This window comes from Equus quagga, chromosome 13, assembly GCF_021613505.1.
Source record: "Equus quagga isolate Etosha38 chromosome 13, UCLA_HA_Equagga_1.0, whole genome shotgun sequence".
Taxonomy (NCBI): domain Eukaryota; kingdom Metazoa; phylum Chordata; class Mammalia; order Perissodactyla; family Equidae; genus Equus; species Equus quagga.
Window position 1 is genome coordinate 98290095 of NC_060279.1, and position 18422 is coordinate 98308516.

General features: G+C 55.5%; 2 protein-coding genes across 4 annotated transcripts; both read left to right on the forward strand.

Annotated features, from left to right (window-relative positions):
• The first annotated feature begins 336 nt into the window (after positions 1–336).
• Positions 337–9201, forward strand: ECH1 (enoyl-CoA hydratase 1). The gene is made up of 10 exons (XM_046683764.1): positions 337–450; positions 860–1067; positions 1192–1280; positions 6770–6894; positions 6978–7026; positions 7397–7461; positions 8075–8145; positions 8238–8309; positions 8585–8735; positions 8900–9201. Exons 1-10 carry the CDS (start codon positions 399–401, stop codon positions 9002–9004), a joined length of 987 nt encoding a protein of 328 aa, XP_046539720.1. The 5' UTR covers positions 337–398; the 3' UTR covers positions 9005–9201.
• A 1126-nt stretch (positions 9202–10327) lies between these two features.
• On the forward strand, positions 10328–18085 carry LGALS4 (galectin 4). Of its 3 annotated transcripts, none has more exons than XM_046683151.1 (11): positions 10328–10789; positions 10896–11031; positions 11344–11432; positions 12758–12962; positions 14931–15065; positions 16605–16631; positions 16757–16795; positions 16982–17011; positions 17306–17394; positions 17576–17741; positions 17822–18085. In XM_046683151.1, the coding sequence occupies exons 2-11, from the start codon at positions 10987–10989 to the stop codon at positions 17966–17968; spliced, it is 972 nt and encodes a 323-aa protein (XP_046539107.1). In that variant the 5' UTR covers positions 10328–10789; positions 10896–10986; the 3' UTR covers positions 17969–18085. The 3 variants fall into 3 exon arrangements, with proteins under 3 accessions (XP_046539107.1, XP_046539110.1, XP_046539106.1); XM_046683154.1 differs by having other exon boundaries at positions 10948–11031; XM_046683150.1 differs by having other exon boundaries at positions 10328–11031.
• Positions 18086–18422: the final 337 nt, after the last annotated feature.

Here is an 18422-nt window from a genome sequence, read left to right on the forward strand (position 1 = left end):
GGGTAAACAGCACTGCTCACTTTCTGGTTAGGACGGTACAAGCGCCTGGTTGCAAACTGGCAGGGCTGGGTTTATTCTGCCACTAGGTCCTTGGACGTTTCAGCGGCCCCGTTTGCACACCCTGTGAAACAGCGCTGTGATGGACTCGGTCCAGGCACGCCCGCAGCCGTGTGGACCATCTCAGGCCAGCTTCCCACTGGGCCCAAGGGCCCTTTTAAGCCGCCCTCTGACGCGCAGGCGAGCCCAGAAGGCCGCTTCCGCTTGCCCTTAGTAAAGATGGCGGGAGGGGGGTAGTCACCGCGGGCGGGCTGCAGCATTGATGCCCTCACTCAATATGGCAGCCATTTGTGCCCGCCCCCCTGGTTTTCTCCAGTCGAGTGACGCCAGGGACTGTCCCAATGGCGGCGGTCACGGCGGCTTCTCGCAGACTTGGAGACCTGCTGAAATGGCGTGAGTCACCTCTTCACCTCTGGGGGTCTGTTGCACTGTCGTTCTGTCATAGCGACGGTAGGACGGGGACACCTGTCCCGGGTCAGGCAGGGTCCGAGCGAGCCCCTTTAAGGGGGCTGCGTGCTCTCGTTCAAAGGGCTTCCCAATTCTATAGGACTGGGTCTTAAAATCGGGGTGCTGGCGGCTCAGGATCCCCAACCTGGGGTCAGTCCCACGGTTGAGGAGCTGAACTTGTCCTCAGACTGAGGCCACTAAAAGCACCTCTAATCTTGAAGTCTGTATGCCCCTAAACCAAGGTCTCAAAGGGGCCTGCAGTCTCCAGTCTAACGTCACTGCGCCCTCTGCTCTTGAAGGTACTGTGTCCCCAATCTGGGGTCACCGAAGGCTCTTCCTTCCTTTGTCTCCCCAGGACTGACAGCCCCCACCCACCGGGGTCTGAACCTTAGCCTTCGCCCCATGGGCTCCTCTGCACCCAGTGAGACCCCCGGAGCTGCCCCCAGCAAAGCCCCAGACCACAGCTATGAGTCCCTTCGGGTGACAGCTGCCGAGAGACACATTCTGCACGTGGAGCTAAACCGGCTGGAGAAGAGGAATGCCATGAACAGGGCCTTCTGGAGGTCTGGCCTGCACATCCTGGAGGCCTGCCTGCAGGAGGAGGCAGGACTGGGGGGCGGGAGACAGATGGACAGGAGGGTGGGCATCTCCACCCAGACACAGCCCTCCCCTCCTTGCCCTCCACAGGGAGATGGTGGAATGCTTTAAGAAGATAGCGCAAGACGCCGACTGTCGGGCTGTGGTGATCTCTGGTTCAGGAAAAATGTTCAGTGCAGGTACCAGGGGCTCTCCACGCCCACCCCCGCCGACCCCTCTACTCCTGGGAGCAGAGGAATGCTGCTTAATCAGGGTTGTAAGCAGCTTCCAACTTCCACTTTTATTATTATTTTTTCATTTAAAACATTCAAATACAGAAGTTAGATGACAGGATCACCTCTGAAGCCTAGGTTTCCATCCTGGACCTGTGGCCTTGACCAAGGCCCTTAACCTGTCCCGGTCTGTGTTTTTGTGTGTCGGTCAAGTGTGTTATAATAATATCGTACTTTATGCAGTTATTCAGCACATGTGAACTGGTTTCCAGTTACATGTCTGTTTGATCTTTTGATTGTCCCATGGGTCTGTTCATCCCATGGATAATTTCCATGGACCAGACCCCCTGACTCCTTGTCCATCTCTGTTCTGCTGTTAAACCCAGCCAGTGACTTTTAAAATTTCAGATATTGTAGTTTTCCCTTCTCAAATCTACACTTGGTTCGTTGACGTTTTCCCTTGCTCGGCTGAAGTTTCCTATCCTTCTATTTATCACGAGCATATTTTTCTTTGTGTCGTTGAGCATAGTCGTACAGGCTGCTTTAAAAACCTTGTCCCCTCGTTCCAACATCTGGGTCACCTTGGGGTCCGTCCCTGTTTACTACCTCTTGAAAAACTGGGTCTCGTTTTCCCGTTTCTTTGTATTTGGAGTAAGTTTGGACTGTGTCCTGGAGGTTAGGATACGGGAAGGAGAGGTTGTGGAAATTCTGGACACTCTTACATAACTCCAAAGAGAGTTGAGTTTCCTGTTTTACCAACTTAGACCCAGTTTTTTAATCTCTCGCTGGCCTGCTTTCATGGGTCACAGATCAGCGAGAGATTTGGGCAGAGTTTTTATACATAGAATTTGGGGCCCCCCTCTGGCTCTCTGCTTTCTGGAATTTCCCCCCTCACTTTCCGGCAGCAAGGGTCAGCCTGAACTCTAGCTTCTGGTTCTTCAAGCATGACTTCAGCTGGCCTCAGGCCAGCAGCGTTAAAAACAGGTGACTTACTGGGTGCCAGTCCCTTCTTCTAAATGATAACCCCTTCCAGAATCTGCCCCGCGCTGTCAGGTAGCTGTGTGTCGTCCAACCAGAGCACGTAGTGGATGTCTGTGGGAGAGAACATACCAGAAGGGAGGCATCACATACACTGATTTCTGCGCAGGGCCCAGCCCAGGGCTGGAGACTCAGTGCAGCCTGAGATAGCCCCGGGCTGCCCTCATGGAGCTCCCGACTTCAGTGGGGACAACAGGCAGTAAACAATCTATTTCTTTCTGTTTCCTCTGTTAACATCTTCACATATTTTCTTCCCACCCTTTCTCTGTTCTCCTTTCATTCTTTCAACAAACATTCAGCAAGGTCACTCCACTGCCAGCCCCCTTCCTGGTTGCCAGGAATTCTATGTTCTCACCACAACCCTTTGTGACAAGGTCCTTTCTCATCCGCATTTTTCTGGGGAGGGAACTGAGGCCCAGAGAGAGGACGAAGCTTGCCCAGTTGTCCCAGCCTGTAAGTGGCAGAGCTGGGCTTTTCGAAGTCGGGCTGCCTGGCTGCAGGGTCTGTGCCCTGAGCTGTGACCCAGAGGGCTGGCATGCTGGTTCAAAGCAAGGACTCTGACCCCAGCAGCCACCACCTCCCCCCTCTGCCGCCTGCACGCACCCCTTCACCTCTCTGTGCCGCGTGCTTCCATCTGCAGAAAATGGAGAGCATGTCAACAGGCCCTACCTCATCAGGCAGCCGTGAGGATTCAATGAGTGAAGACAGTCAAAACGTTAACACATGCAAAACCTCGGTTGATGTAGCTGTTATTATTTATGAATGAATAACCTACTGATGATTCACAATGACATCTGAGACATTTCGAGGGGCACCGGGGGACAAGGTGGGAGACACCTTGTCCCATGGTCTGGGGCCCTTTATTTCAAGAGGTTCCAACGCCAGTGTCTGCAGCTCTGGGTGGGGCGGGTAGACCAGAAAAGCCAGTGGGAGGAGGCAGGGCACCTGGCTTGGCCTGTCCTGGAGTGAGTGTGGCTCAAGCTGTGTCACATGGCTTCTCAGACGTGGGGGAGTGCCGGGGTCCTGCCCCGGCGGAGTCCAGGTTCCTGAGGGATGGACGGCGTCGGCGCAATGATGGGAAAATAAAGGGGACGTGAGACTTTGGTTGGTGTTAGCAAGTCCGCTTTTACTGTGCACAAGTGTCGTTTATATATTTTTCAGGATTAGTACAGAAATAGTTCTACAAATATTCTCAGAGAGATAAGGAAGTAAAAAACGAGCACAAGAATATTTATTAGCATTCTATTCTATAGAGCATAAGGTTAATGGTAGTCTTCTCCGCAATTAACTAATGTTTGTTGTCTCTAAGCTAAAGGAGATAGGTACCTAGGCATCTGTTGTAATTCATGGCAAAGTTAAATCAAAGAGAGAAGGTCCAGGCCTCCGGACAGGACAGCAGTCCGTCTGGTTACATCCTGGTGGAGCCATCCCTGCCTCCCTCAGTCATTTACGTCATTAGTGTAGATGGTTAATGGGAACAAAAGGCGACTCCAGGGTGTCTTATCCCCAGGGCTATCTGCATTCTCAGTGGGCAGTTAAACATCTTTACATTTTCGCGCCCTTTAGGGGGTGGAAGCATTCCTTTGTCTTTTAGATTGTAGAGCTAACAGTCCCTTAAGCACACTGCCGGAGAAAGTATCATTTTGTTAGTAAAGTAAAGGGCTGAAAAGCTAAGCTAAAGTATATATCTTCAAGAATGAAAAACAGAAACAAGTATAGACAACCTTGCTAGAAAGCATGCATATAATTCAGAAAATATCAGGGGTTTCGGCTGGCCATTCTTCACTGAGGGGCATTCTTGCACCCCTCGGCCCTTCTACTCATCAATTATTTATTATTTATTGCTTTTAGGAGAAAACCTCTATAACATTTTAACAGAAAGCAGAAGGTCAAGAATAATATATAGATACTTCTTGATCATCCAATTAACCAACAAACTTAGAAGGACGATGCATATATATTTAGACAAAGAACTGGAGGGAGAAGGAAACATTAACCAGACAGAGGCCATAAACCTAATTCGACATCTTATCTGGGCAGGATTCCTTTCTGCTTTTCTCAAATGGGACTGTGTGCTCCTCCATTAATTAACTGAAAAATATCTTGAAAGTTACCTGCAGGTGGTCACATTCTCTTACTATATCTAATTTTCCCAGGAGGTAGTGCCTCCCAAGCAGCCACCCAAAGGAGTGAAAACTGGAGGTTAAGAAAGGAAAAGGAATGAAGGGCAATTAGAAGCAGCACAGGTTTCAGAACTATGTGAGGGGCCAGCTGGTTATTCTTCACCAAGGGGCGACCCTGCACCCCTCGGCGTTAATCGGCTGGACCCTGTCAAACAGCCGATCAAATGATGTCGCCACGGCTCCCGGCAGGGGAGCCAGCAGATTCCAGACTGCCCCTGCTGGGTCTGGCCTCTGCGGACACGGAGCGTATCATAACAGTAATTGTCGTGACGCCAGCCCATGCCAGGCACTGTGCCAGGTGCCTCTGGAGCCCCGTCTCCTGGAATCCTTGCAGCCCCCTCAGCTCTCATTTTACAGAGGAGAAGCCCAAGGCCCAGGGATGAGATGGCCTGGCCGAGGTCACCCATGGGAGTCCCGTCTTCCACGTGTTTAACCTGCACAAATTCTGCTCTACCCTGAGCCAGCCCTCCCCTGCTCTTGGAGCCATGGTGGCCCCTCCAAGAGTCAGGGGTGTGGCCGAATGTGGGAACGATTTTGCAGGCTTGTTAACTGGCATTGTTGGGAGGACAGGCAAAAGGATGGCAATGATTAACCCCAGGAGGAAGAATGTGAAGGGTGATTCTGCTCAGAACCCTCTTAGAGCAAAAGCCAAAGTCCGCCCCCTGGCCTGTGAGGCCCCGCACGATCTGCCCCCATCACCTCTCCGGCCTTGGCTCTTCACACCTGCTGCCTTGCTCACTCCACTCCGGCTACGCCAGCCTCTTCACTGGTCCTCACACAGACCGAGTGCGTTTCAACCGCAGGACCTTTGCACTGGCTCTTCCTGACATTTGCCACCCTCATCCCAGCTATCCCCATAGCTCCCTCCTTTTCCTCCTGTGGATCTTCATTCAAATGTCACTTTTTCAGTGAGAGAGTCCCTGACCATCCCATTTAATACTGCAACAGCCCTCACCGCACGCGCACACACAGACACACTCACACACACGCGTGCACACACTCCATTCCACTTCCATTTCCCTCTTTTAACTTTCTTTCAGCACTTATCACCACCTGGCAAAATGTATTTTCTTATTCGTTTGTCTCCCCCCACAGAAGGGCAGCTCCATGAGGGCGGGGACTGTTGTCTGTATTGCTCACTTATTAAGCACCTACTGTATACTAGGCCATTTAGGCACTGGGGATACAGTGGCAGACAAAAAGACAAAAACTCCTCCACTCCCAGAGTTCACATCCTAGAAAGGGAGACAGGCACTAAATGAGATAAGCACATAATTATGTGATTATGAGAGAGCAGCCGAGATAAAGCAGAGAAAGGAGACAGTGGGGGGTGGGGCCACTATGTAGCCAGGGCGCCCAGAGCGGGCCTCTCCGAGGAGGTGACCTTTGAGCGGCTGCTGAAGTGACAGAGTCAGTCTTGCCCATCACGGGGGAAGGACTGCTCTTGGCAGAGGGAGCAGTGGGCACCAAGGCCCCGGGGGTGGGGAATGTGTCGTGTTGTCGCGACAACCATTGGAGGCCTGTGTGCCCACAGGAGTAGGTGGGCAATGATGTTGGTGCAGGACTGGAAAGGTCTTGGCAAAGACCTTGCATTTTATTCTAAGTCAGTGGGATGGGAGGGAAGCAGAGAGGGCCCTGAGGGGTTGACAGCGTCCCTCTGCTGCGTGTGGGAGCTGGGAGACCAGGCGAGACCATGGTCGCCAGAGTCATGGAGAAGGACTGGTGAAAGAAAGGTAGATTTGGGGCTGTCTTGCAGTTGGAGCCACAAAAATTGCTCCCTCCCTTCTTCCCACGGCAGGAGACATGACCACCGTTGACTCGATTGCTCATGCCCAAAACCTCCCAGGCCGATGGGCATAAGGGTGAGGGTCGTGGCCCCTGGAGCCAGCTGCATGGTTCTGGGTTCGAAATCCCAGTTCACGATTCACAAGCCAGTGACCTTGGCAAGTGACTTAGGCTCCCGGTGCCTCAGTTTACCCCCCAGTAAAAATGGAGATAGTAATAGGACCCACCTCATAGGGTCGTTGTGAGGATTACGGGAATAATGACTCAATACGCGTTAGCTTGTATTTATTTTCACACCCTCCATGCAGTCCCTCGCTATGTCTCGGGTGAGTTGCCTTCTCCCCTGCGGTCGTTTGGGGGTTCGAATCGGCTGAGCCTGGTTCTGACCTCTAGTTGGGGCAGCGAGTGTGGCCTGGGAGGCTAGGTGAGCGTCCTCACCCTCCCCACCAGGTATCGACCTCGTGGACATGGCTTCGGACCTCCTCCAGCCCCAGGGAGAAGACGCAGCGCGCATCAGCTGGCACCTCCGCAGGCTCATCGCCAGCTACCAAGAGACCTTCAGCGTCATCGAGAAGGTGACTCGGGGGAGCTGGCATGGCCTTCTCCCTGCCCACCTCTCCTGGGCCAGCCCTGACCCACCCCTCCTGTTCCCCTCCAGTGCCCTAAACCGGTGATCGCAGCCATCCACGGGGGCTGCATCGGCGCAGGTGAGTCTGCAGCCGCCCACCACCCATGCGGACGCTCCCTCTGTCTGGGCACCCATTGGCTGCTGCCCTTCCGGACGCTCCCTCTTTCTGGGCACCCATTGGCTGCTGCCCTTCCGGACGCTTCCTCTTTCTGGGCACCCATTGGCTGCTGCCTTCCGGACGCTCCCTCTTTCTGGGCACCCATTGGCTGCTGCCTTCCGGACGCTCCCTCTGTCTGGGCACCCATTGGCTGCTGCCCTGCGTTCTTAGCCAATGGCCTCCAGCCTCAGATCTGTTGCTAGTTAGACCTTGTCGCGAGGTGCGTCCCCACCACCTGGGCGGAGGGCTTGGTCCTCGGGGTGATTTAACGTCCCTGGCCTCTGACTCCCAGGCGTGGACCTCATCACTGCCTGTGACATCCGCTACTGTGCCCAGGATGCTTTCTTCCAGGTGAAGGTGAGCCATCCTCCTGAGCTTCTGCTTCTCCGGGTTCTGCTCAGAGCTGGGCCGTGAGCAGCAGAGCCCGGGTGGAGCAGGGGCCGCACAGGCTACGGGGCGGGAGTGGGGAGGGAGGTCCCGGAGGAAGGCCTCAGGGTTTCACGGAAGAGTTAGTCCAAATTGAACCTTAAAAAGTCAGGTTTGGCCATGGAGGAAGTCAAGGGTAGACCATTCAGTGCAGGTGAGGGCGGGAGTGAGTAAAGGCGTGGGAGCAGGGATGAGGCTGGGGTCCCGCTGGGGTCCGTGCTGGAGAGGGCAGGAGACAGGATGGAGCCCAGGGATGCAGGAAGGGGGTCGCATGGGCAGGACTGGAGGGCTGCCCAATGGAGACAGACATGGCTGACCCCGAAGAACTGGGAAGGCACAGGAATCGAGGGGTGGGCTCTATTCTAGACTGAGAGAAGCTACAAGGATGAAGAGATATGGGTGGGAATGCAGTGGGGTGTTGGAGGGGAAATCTGAGGTGGTGGAGTAGGGGCTCTGCAGGAAATGCAGAATTTGATTGGCATTGAGGTTGTGTGGAGGACAATATTGGGCAGAAACCAAGCACTGACACCATTGCTCCCCCCAGGAGGTGGACATAGGTTTGGCGGCCGATGTGGGAACCCTGCAGCGACTGCCCAGAGTCATCGGGAACCAGAGGTGGGTGGGCAAGAGCCTGGGGGAGGGGACTGCAGGGCATCTCCGGGACCCGGGCTGTCTGCCGGCCCCTGACACGCACCACCCTCTTGCAGCCTGGTCAACGAACTGGCCTTCACCGCCCGCAAGATGATGGCTGACGAGGCCCTGGGCAGTGGGCTGGTCAGGTAGGGGCCGAGGCCCATGCTGGTCAAGAGCTCTGGGGCAGCCAGGCCTGGGTGGTGCTCTCTGCACCCTCACTCACGGATTCCAAGCAGCTTCCTCTCCCTCGGTGGTCAGCTCTTTATTCTAGAGTCCAGTGCCCTGCACGGATTGGTCCATTTCGGGGGGGGGGGGGGGGGGGGGAAAGCTTCCCGCTGTCTCCTATGATTGGCCACTTCGTCATCCCTGGGAGGGAGGCGAGAGAGCCCTTCCCGGACCACTCAACCCACTTCATCCACAGCCGGGTGTTCCCAGAAAAAGAGGTCATGCTTGATGCCGCCTTCGCCCTCGCCGCCGAGATTTCCAGCAAGAGCCCCGTGGCGGTGCAGGGTACCAAAATCAACCTGCTCTACTCCCGCGACCATTCGGTGGCCGACAGCCTCAACTACGCGGTGAGGCTCTCCGCCCGGCCAATCACAGCCCTTCTCTGATCCCAGAGCGACCAATCAGAGCTCAGCGTCCCTCTGCAGGCCTTGCCCTCGGATTGGTGCGCTGCTGTCTCCCTCCCGTTTCTCGTTGGTCCCACTCCAACCTTCCCCTCACCCTCTTTACCCAGGCGTCCTGGAACATGAGCATGCTGCAAACCGAGGACATCGTTAAGTCCGCCCAGGCCGCGATGGAGAAGAAGGAACTGAAGAATATCACTTTCTCCAATCTCTGAGAGCCCCCGCGTCCCCACCCTGGCCCGGGGTCTGGCCTTGTTCCGCCTCGTGCCCGTGTTTCCTCACCTGCAGAGCGGGAGGATGGGTGAAGATGGTCACCTGGCCGCCTTCTCACCCAGCCTCCCCGTTTATAACTTTATGACACTGACTTCCTCATCTTATCTTTGCCTTACTAACAATAAAGCGAAGTAAAGAACCTGGTGCCTTTCCTGGAGAGAGAGGAGAGGCGGAAAGGGGCCAAGATGCGCCCCATGACCTCAGTGGTAGTGAAGGTCGAGAACAGAGGTTTGACTAATGGGAATGGGAGCTGTGCTGGTGCGGACCACTCAGGGCTGGCGGTGCGGGGGCGAGGACCAATAGAAAGTCGGGCAGAGATGGAGCAAAAGCCACACGGCTCCTAGGCTGAAAGGCTACAGGTGGTCTCTGCCTGCTCCGGCTCCTGGGCTGCGTTCACCCTGCGTGGCACCCACTCACTGCACAGCAGAGCGGATCTGCTACTGGGGGCTGGCTAGGGTTCCAGGGTTAGCCAATCTTAGGCCAACTGCCTCATTTCTTTCTCTCTGTTTTTTTTCTTTTTCTTTTTTTTTTGAGGAAGATTAGCCCTGAGCTAGCATCTGCTGCCAATCTTCCTCTTTTTGCTGAGGAAGACTGGCCCTGAGCTAACTAACATCCGTGCCCATCTTCCTCTATGTTATATGTGGGGCGCCTGCCACAGCATGGCTTGCCGAGCAGTGCCATGTCCACACCCAGGATCCGAACTAGCAAACCCCGGGCCGCCAAAGCAGAACGTAGGCACTTAACCACTGCACCAGCGGGCGAGCCCCTTGCCTCATTTCTTTAAGCTTTGGGTGTTCTTATCCATATACAATCCCAACCTCCTGGATTTCTGTTTGATACGAGTGCAAGAGACCAAACATTAATCTAGTGCCTTCTAGGTGCCAAGTCATGTTCTGAGCCTTTATTAACACAGTGATTCGTTTCAAGGACCCTATGAGGTTGAGACTATTAATATCCCCATTTTATAGAAGGGCAAATGGGCAAATTGAGGTTAAGGCACTGACCCAAGATCACACAGCCAGGAGGTGGCAGAGGCAGGATTCGAACCCAGAGCATCTGGCTGCAGAAGTCAGGGATCTCAACCACCATACCTATCATTTATTTATTTATCTAGCTATCTATTTTTTTTTTTTTTCCTGAGGAAGATTAACCCTGAGCTAGCATCCCCCACCAAACCTCCTCTTTTTGCTGAGGAAGATTGGCCCTGAGCTAACATGTGTGCCCATCTTCCTCTATTTTGTATGTGGGATGCTGCCACAGCATGGCTTGATGAGCCGTGTGTAGGTCGGTGCCCAGGACCCAAGCCAGCGAACCCCGAGCTGCCAAAGCAGAGCATGAGAACTTAACCACTACACCACTGCGCCGGCCCCTCAACCACCATACATATCATTTAAAGTGCATGGGAAAAGCACGTAGTGGGCACGCAATAAATGTAGGTCCTTTCACAGTCCCTGGGTGTGTCAGCTCCGCCCGGCTTTCTCTCACTTCCATTGCCCATCTGTCCCCGGCCACTCCTGCAACCCTGCCCTGCCCAACACGCCTGGCCTCACCCTCCCTCTGCTAACAGAGATCTGGGCAGGGTTTTATGGGCTCTGATAAGGCCCTGGCGGGGGCAAAGTTCACTGACACCTCCTCTTTGCAGAAGGGCCTGGAGGAGGGGGCCCTGAGCCGAGTCCCCCAGGCCTGGCCCGGGTGACCCAGGGTCTGGCTGGTCACCCATGAGGCTGGTAAGAGAAGCGGGTCCAGGGATGCTGTAGGCGAAGACGTGAGCGTGGGATGCCCAGAAAAGGGACCCCGTGGACCCTGCCCTGCCAGCCACGCCCTTCCCCTCAGGTATAAGAGGCGCTCGTCAGCTGCCTTCTGCCACCATTGCTCACTCCTGCAGCTCTCCTCAAGGCACAAGCCCTGAGCCCAGCCCGGCAAGATGGCCTTTGTCCCGGCACCCGGCTACCAGCCCACCTACAACCCGGTGAGATGCCGGCCCAGGCCCTACCCCAGGCCCTGTCTAGGGTCCACCCTGAGCCCCACGCGGTTTGCCCTCGGCCTGATCCTCCGAGGGGCTGACGGACCCCGTCCCGGCCCTGCGGCTTGACTGACTCCCACCCCGAGACGCAGGCCACTCATTTCAGACCTGACTCTTGGCCTTCTTCATCTCCACGCTGATCCCTCACTCCTTGGGTCCCGCTCCCTTGCTTAAGGGAGTAGGGGGGGCTTCCCAATGAGGGGTAAAGGCTGCAGCAGGCAGATGCCTTCGAGGCCCCTCACCCGGCCCCTTCTACAGACTCTGCCCTACAACCAGCCCATCCCGGGTGGCCTCAGCGTCGGAATGTCCGTTTACATCCAAGGAGTGCCTAGCGAGCACATGAGGAGGTAAGACCCGCCCCATGCCAGGCCAGGCTAGGAGGGGGCTCCAGCCGGGGGCTCCAGCTGGGGGCTCCTGGCCTGGGCGCAGGAGGCCGTCTTCCCTTCCTCCACCCTGGGTGGGGAGGGACTCTCTGTCACCCCACCCGATGGTCTGGGGAATCCTGGGCTTGGCGATCAGATCAGGAGCGGGGACACTGGGGGCTGGAAGGGGTCAGGGAAGGTCCCCATGAGAGGTGGCCCCAGGTCGGGACTTTGGGCTGGAATTGACGAGTGTGATAGCATGAATTAAGGTCACAGGCTCGGAGCCGGTCCCCCAGCCTTCACGTCCCGGCTCGTCACTTACCAGCTGGGTGCCTGCAAAAGTGGCTGGACCTCTGTTTGCGAATCCTGTTTGAGGATTCAATATACAAACATGTAGGACTGTAAAATAAACATTGTCACGAGTCTTAGCCTTTGTTATGACCTTAAAATGGTGATCAATATTGAATTTACCTCATAAGGCTTTTGTTTCTTTATTCCTTGTTTCTTTGCTCACTGAGTGCCTGCTCTGGGCCTAGGCGCCGGGGACAGAGCAGTCACCAGGACAGACAAAGATTCCCGTCCTCGTGTAGCTGACATTCTGGTAGAGGAGACAGATCGACAATAAATAAGTCAAATCTATAATACGTCAGATGATGAGAAGCGCTATGGAGATGAATAAGGAGGGGAGATAGGGAGTAGACGTGGGGCAGACGGCGTGGCATCGTCCGGGGAAGGCCTCCCTGCGAAGGGAACATTTCAGCAAAGATGTGAAGGAAGTGAGAGAGGGAGCCTGGGATGTATCTGAGGGAAGAGCGTTCCAGGCAGAAAGAACAGCAGTGCAAAGGCTCTGAGGCAGGTGTGTGCCTGCCCCATTCCAATAACTTTGGGGATGCTGGTGTGAGGAGAGATGTGGAATGTGCATGCTCTGACTTGGGTGTCACAAGGTCTCTCTGGCTGTATGTGGGGAATGGCCTGCAGGGAGCAGACAGATCTGAACTGAGAGATGTCAGGTACCTAGGACAGTGTCTGGCCCACGGTGGACGCAGAAACGCAGGAGTACCAATTGCAGTCCCATTGGAAGTTGGGGAGAGGCTGGGGGAGCTGGCCTGGTGAGGAAATGGACTGAGGGAAAGGGTGGCGGTGGGAACCCGCCTCCTGGAGCTCAGGGCCACGACCTCCTCCTCCCCTCTTGGGCCAGGCTGCCCTCCCTCTGGAACCTGGAACATGGTGGGGCGGAAAGGGCTTCCGGGAGGACGGCCCCATGTGCCGGCGGGTGGGGCACGTGGACCAGCTCTTCTGTGTCCCACCAGGTTCTTCGTGAACTTTGCGGTGGGGCAGTCCCCGGGGTCGGACATCGCCTTCCACTTCAATCCCCGCTTTGATGGCCTGGACAAGGTGGTCTTCAACTCGCAGCAGGGCGGCCACTGGGGCAAAGAGGAGAGGAAAAAGGAGATGCCCTTCCGCAAGGGTTGCCCCTTCGAGCTGGTCTTCATGATCCTGCCGGAGCACTACAAGGTGGGAGCCTCCCCTCCTTGCTCCCCCCTCCTCCCTTCCTCCCTTGTCCCCTCCCTTCCTTCCTCCCTCCCCCTCCTTCTCTCAGCCTCTCCTGTCTCCCCTCCCCTCCTACCTCATTTTTGTCTTTTCTTATCCCTCTTTCCTGCCTCTTACAAAACTCCCTCACCTCTTTTTCTCATTTCCCATTCCTCCACCACGGAGAACCTTGTCACACGTTGACCTTCCATCACCTCGTTCCTCTGTGCTCTCCGAGTGTGTATTTTTGCTGTTTCTTGTCGAGAACTCTGAACTCACACAAAGGGAGCACCGGGACGGTGACCCCATCTCCTGGGCCGGCTCCAACAGCTGTCCACTTGAGTCCCTCTGCTTTCACCTCTACCTCACACCTCCCCTCCCGTAGTCTTTAAAAGCAAATCCCAGAGAGCACATCATTTCATTCAGAAATAGTTCCGTTTTTAAAAACACGGTCACGATGCCATGGTCACACCTTACACATCGACAGTTCTTCCTTGATGTCGCCGCATATCCAGCCAGGGGCCAGTTATCCCATAAATGCCATCAGCTTTGTTGATTTCTACAGTTAGTTTGCTTAAATCAGGGTCCAAAGGAGGCCCACACATTGTGACGGTTACTATTCTTCAAGTATTTTTTGATGTGTTCTTACGGTGTGACCCAGGTACAGAGAACCATCTGCACGAAGCACCCAGGTTTTTTGCAAAGAGAATGTCCCCCGTGTACGCAGCACCTGGGTCCACAAACAGAACGCTCCAGCCCCAGAAGCCCCCTCATGTCCCTCAGTCCCCTCGTCCCCAGGGCAGCCTTTATCCTCACTTCTCTCGGCCTGGATATTGTCTCTGCGTGTTTTTTCAGGTTCTCTCCTTACGTATTCACCGCTATGTTACACTCCCCCCACCCCCGGCTGCTTTTCTCCATCATCATTTATGTGTTAGAGCCCCGCGTGCTGTCACCCCTGCTCTGCGCCTTCTGCTGGCTGTGCAGGCCTCCCGGGCCATGCTCTGAGCTCCTGCTGTCCCCGCGTCTGGCTCCCCACAAACAGCCCTGCAGGGGATGTCCCGGTGCCCATTCACAGCCACATGCCCCACCTGAGGAGTGTCCTGGGGGGAATGGCCGGTTGGAGGATCTCCCTGGACTTGACTTGCCCTCCTGTGGGCACAGCTTTCTAAGCTCATCACCGAGGTTAATGTCATGGTTTGAAGTTAGACAGACGAGGATCCGAGGTTTGCAAGACTGGAACCTGGGCTTTGCCATGCCCCCAGGTGTGACCTTGAGCTGGTCGCTCTACTGCCTGGAGCCTCCGCTTTCTTGAGGGACAGGACCAATCTCTTGTCCTGCCTCACGGAGCTCTTGAGACAGTGACCACATTGATATCACCATGGAAAGTACTAGCACCTGGTGAGCTCTCGGTCCTGCGGAGGTGGCTCTCAGCCCTGTGTCCACGGCTTAGCACTCAAACTAGAACCGTGATGACTTCCGTCCTCTCAGCGATGATCGCAAGGCTCTAGCCAACATTTCCACAACGCCTCTGACAAGCCTTGCTGGCTTTCCATCTTCCCGACAATCCCAGAGTGAGCCCCCATTTTACAGATGTGGAAACAAAGGCTCAGAGAGGTGAAGTGACTTGCCTGAGGTCACACAGCCAAGACATGTCAGAGCTAGACCTCAGACTCAACTCATTTGGTGCCAAAACCAGGACTCAGACTCTGTTCTCTCCCTATCTCCACCCCCAGATGAAATTCTCTATTCTCTCCCATCTCCCCCATCTGGGAGGTGACTTTTGACCCCGGCTTGACTTCTGACTTGTGGATGCCAAGCTTCCTGACTTGGAGGCTATCCCAGCTCGCCCCCAAGATTTGTCACCTCAAGTTTAAAAAGGTCCCTGTCTCCTGCTTCCTGCTTCTGCTTTCCCAAGGTTGTGAGTGCCGACCCTGACCTCCCCTGGCCCCGCAGGTGGTGGTCAATGGAAATTCCTTCTATGAGTTCGGGCACCGGCTCCCCCTCCAGATGGTCACCCACCTGCAAGTGGATGGGGACGTTCAACTTCAGTCAATCAACTTCATCGGAGGCCAGCCCTCCCACCCCCAGGTGCGTGGGGCCTCCCTCTCTTCTTTACTTGCTTCCTTCCTTAGTGCACTCCCACAGTCACTTATTTCCTGAGCTCCTGCTCTGTGCCAGGGCCTTTGCTGGGTAATGCCGTGGACCCAGACGCCACCAAGGCAGTCCACTGGGGAGACAGACATGTCACCAGACGGTGCCGGCCACAAGCAGTCAGGGCCGGGATGGGGGACATACAGGAGGTTTGGGGAGGCGGGCTTCCTGGTGGAGGAGGAGATGTGGAAGCTGAGTCAGGAAGAGAGGATAAGGAGGAGCAATAGCTCCTCAGAAGTAGCCCAACATCCCGAGTCCTGAGTCCCCCGGGAACCCACTTCACATCACAATGAGCTGCCGCCCCCCCCCCCCCCCCCCCCCCCAGAGGAGCTCTAACGACAAGGCGCACGATGACGATCGCTGGTGGGACCTTGGCCTGGCCGACACCCCCACCCGGTCTGTGAAAGCTGAACAGACACGCGCCCAACCACCTAGAAGCCCCTCTCCAGCTCCACAGTGAATGACAGGACACCCACCTACACACACCAGGAACTCATGGGAGCACTTCCTGGAGGGGCCCCGACTCCAGGCTCCCCACGTGTCCTTCAGCCGAGGGCTCTACGCTCCCAACCTGTAAGCCCCCGGCAGCTCCACAGGGACCGTCTCTGCTCATCAGCAGCCTCCTTTTACAGATGTGGGAAACGAGGCACAGGGACCTTAGGTAACCTGCCCGAGGTCACAGAGCTGATCTAACGCACGCACGGAAAACATCAGGAACGTCTTCATCCGCGAGGCGGCCGTGGGCTTGCGGGGGTTCATTTTCCTATCGGGCGTCGTCCATACATTTTTAAAAACCACAAGGCTATTTTTAAAAGGCCTTCAGAAGAACTGACTTGAGATGGAAGTCAAGGTGGAAAGGGGTTCATTAGGAAGAGAAGGAGACAGAGAGAAGCGTGAATCTAAGTTCTCTGGGGAAGGGAAAGGTGTTCGCGGCACAAGGAACCACCTGTGCAAAAGCGTGTGGAAGAGAGAGGGAAACAGCGATGGAGAGAGACAGAGACCGAGAAACAGAAGCAGAGAGACACACACAGAGAGACTGTGAGGGCCTGAGACAGACAAGGGAGAGACGGGAACTGGGCTGGGTCCAAGGACTCCCAGGCACCCCGTGGTGGGCGTCAGGGGCTACTCGCGCTTCCCGAGGAGGCGGGCAGGGGCATGAACTGTGTGCGCCTGGGAGGATGTTCTGGGGGAGAGCACACTTTATTGAGCGGGAAGAGAGGGGTACATGAGGGTCCTGGAACAGCAGGAAGCCAGGACAGGGGAGGGGACGAGAAGAGAATGTACCAGGCTTGTCCTAAAGGGATGGAGCGAAATTCACTGCTAAACACAGCAGTTCCCTCTCCATCACTGAGCCATCTTGGAGCCCAGCGTTCCCCGGGATGGCGGTGGTGGGTTGCCCAGGGCAGACATCCTTGACACCCTGGAGGCTCTCGTTTGATGTCCCCCTCATCACCTCTTTCTCCCTCTTGCCCACAGCCACCTAGGGGTTTTCCGCCGCACCCAGTAAGTACCTGCTGGTGGGCGGTGGCTTTGGCCTTGGGTGGGGAGTTCGGTGGCTGAGGAGGTCTCTGGGCAGCAGAAGGGCCTCCAGCCCCCTCACCATTCCATCCTGCCGTCTATCCACACAGGGTCACGGACACAGCTACCCGCAGCAGGGTTCCCTGCCTGTAAGTGGGAGGGTTACATGGCCATCTGGTGGGTGGGGGGCGGGGTGGCGAGAATTGGGGAGGTGAGAGAGGTTGGCTCCCCACTTGCCCTAATCCAGCGCCCAGAGACACACCCGCATGTGGCAGATGTGCCGGAGATGTTTGTCGAATATTATAGAATAACATCTGTTCTTCCTCACTTCACAGACCATGGAGGGACCCCCAGCCTTCAACCCGGTAAGGCGTCCTGCAGGAGTCCAGGGCCCTGCAGTGGGCAGTGTGTGGGGAAGCAGGACCCAATGGTGGTGGGGGGCCCTGGTCCATGGGCAGCCCTGCGAGGGAAGGAGATAGAGTGGGCAGAGGGGGTTTGGGGCGGGAGGTGGGGAGAGGGTGGAGTGGTGGTCAGGGTGGGGAGGGGATGGGGGTTGGGGCATTGCCTAGGAGGAGTGGGTTCCCCTCACTGAAAATTCATCCCTGTATTTGGCTTCTGGAGATCTGTGAGATGATGGGACCCATGCTCTCTTCCCACAGCCTGTGCCGTTTGTGAAGAGACTGCAAGGGGGGCTTACACCTCGAAGAACCATCATAATCAAGGGCTTTGTACCCCCCTCAAGCAAGAGGTACAGAATCTAGATGGAGGTGGGAATCCGCAGCCCCCTCTCCCCTCAGACCCTGGAGTCTGGGCCCTCAGCTGCCGCCTCCACAAGGGACCCAGGAATCTAGGCCCCAGCCCCTTCCTTCATTGGAGAACCAGGTTCTGGCTCCCAGCTCACTCCGATGTCTCTCCATCTCTGCCCCCAGCTTTGTCATCAATTTCAAGGTGGGCTCCTCAGGGGATGTGGCTCTGCACATTAACCCCCGCCTGTCTGAGGGCATTGTGGTTCGGAACAGCTTTCTGAATGGCTCCTGGGGATCCGAGGAGAGGAGGATCCCCCACAACCCGTTTAGAGCTGGCCAGTATTTTGACGTGAGTCTGGAGTCTCCTTACCCGCTTCGCTCTAAAGCCTCGGTCCTGGCCCTGGCCTCATGCCTGCCCTCTCCTTGCAGCTGTCCATTCGCTGTGGCACAGATCGCTTCAAGGTTTTTGCCAACGGCCAGCATCTCTTTGACTTCTCCCATCGCTTGCCGGCCTTCCAGAGGGTGGACGTGCTGGAGATCCAGGGTGATGTCACCTTGTCCTACGTCCAGATCTGATCTATTCCTGGGGCTATAACCCTTGGGAACACAGAGAGAAAGATCCTATAAGACTCCCTTCTAAGCCCCTAATAAAATGTCTGAGATATCTCATGAGTATACGTGACCCCTCACCTCCCTCACTGCTCCTTCCTTCTTTGGTTCAATCATGCACTGCCCATTCAGCCATCCGGTTGTCAGTCCATCCATCTTCTCATCATGATAAATCTAGGTATGCTCCAGACTCTGATCTTAGGGCCTTATGTGTATCCATTCATTCATTCCTCACAAAAACACCAGGAGGTAGAAACTATTATTATCATCCATCCCTCTGTGAAAGATGAGGAAACAGGCAAAGAAAAATAAAGCAAATTGCCACAAAGCTCATAAACAAAAGAACCAGAATTCAAATCGAGGTGGTCTGGCTCCCAAGGCCACATACTTAACCACCATACAGGCTGTTGTTCCATTCGTT

What these genes read in the sequence shown, in the direction of transcription:
- ECH1 (XM_046683764.1), top strand. Translation starts at nt 399, where the DNA reads ATGGCGGCGGTCACGGCGGCTTCTCGCAGACTTGGAGACCTGCTGAAA. An exon ending in TGGAGACCTGCTGAAATGGC is followed by an intron (nt 451 to 859) that starts GTGAGTCACCTC and finishes TTGTCTCCCCAG; the next exon opens with GACTGACAGCCCCCACCCAC. An exon ending in CCTTCAGCGTCATCGAGAAG is followed by an intron (nt 6,895 to 6,977) that starts GTGACTCGGGGG and finishes GTTCCCCTCCAG; the next exon opens with TGCCCTAAACCGGTGATCGC.
- LGALS4 (XM_046683150.1), top strand. Translation starts at nt 10,987, where the DNA reads ATGGCCTTTGTCCCGGCACCCGGCTACCAGCCCACCTACAACCCG. An exon ending in CCTAGCGAGCACATGAGGAG is followed by an intron (nt 11,433 to 12,757) that starts GTAAGACCCGCC and finishes GTGTCCCACCAG; the next exon opens with GTTCTTCGTGAACTTTGCGG. An exon ending in GGGGTTTTCCGCCGCACCCA is followed by an intron (nt 16,632 to 16,756) that starts GTAAGTACCTGC and finishes CTATCCACACAG; the next exon opens with GGTCACGGACACAGCTACCC.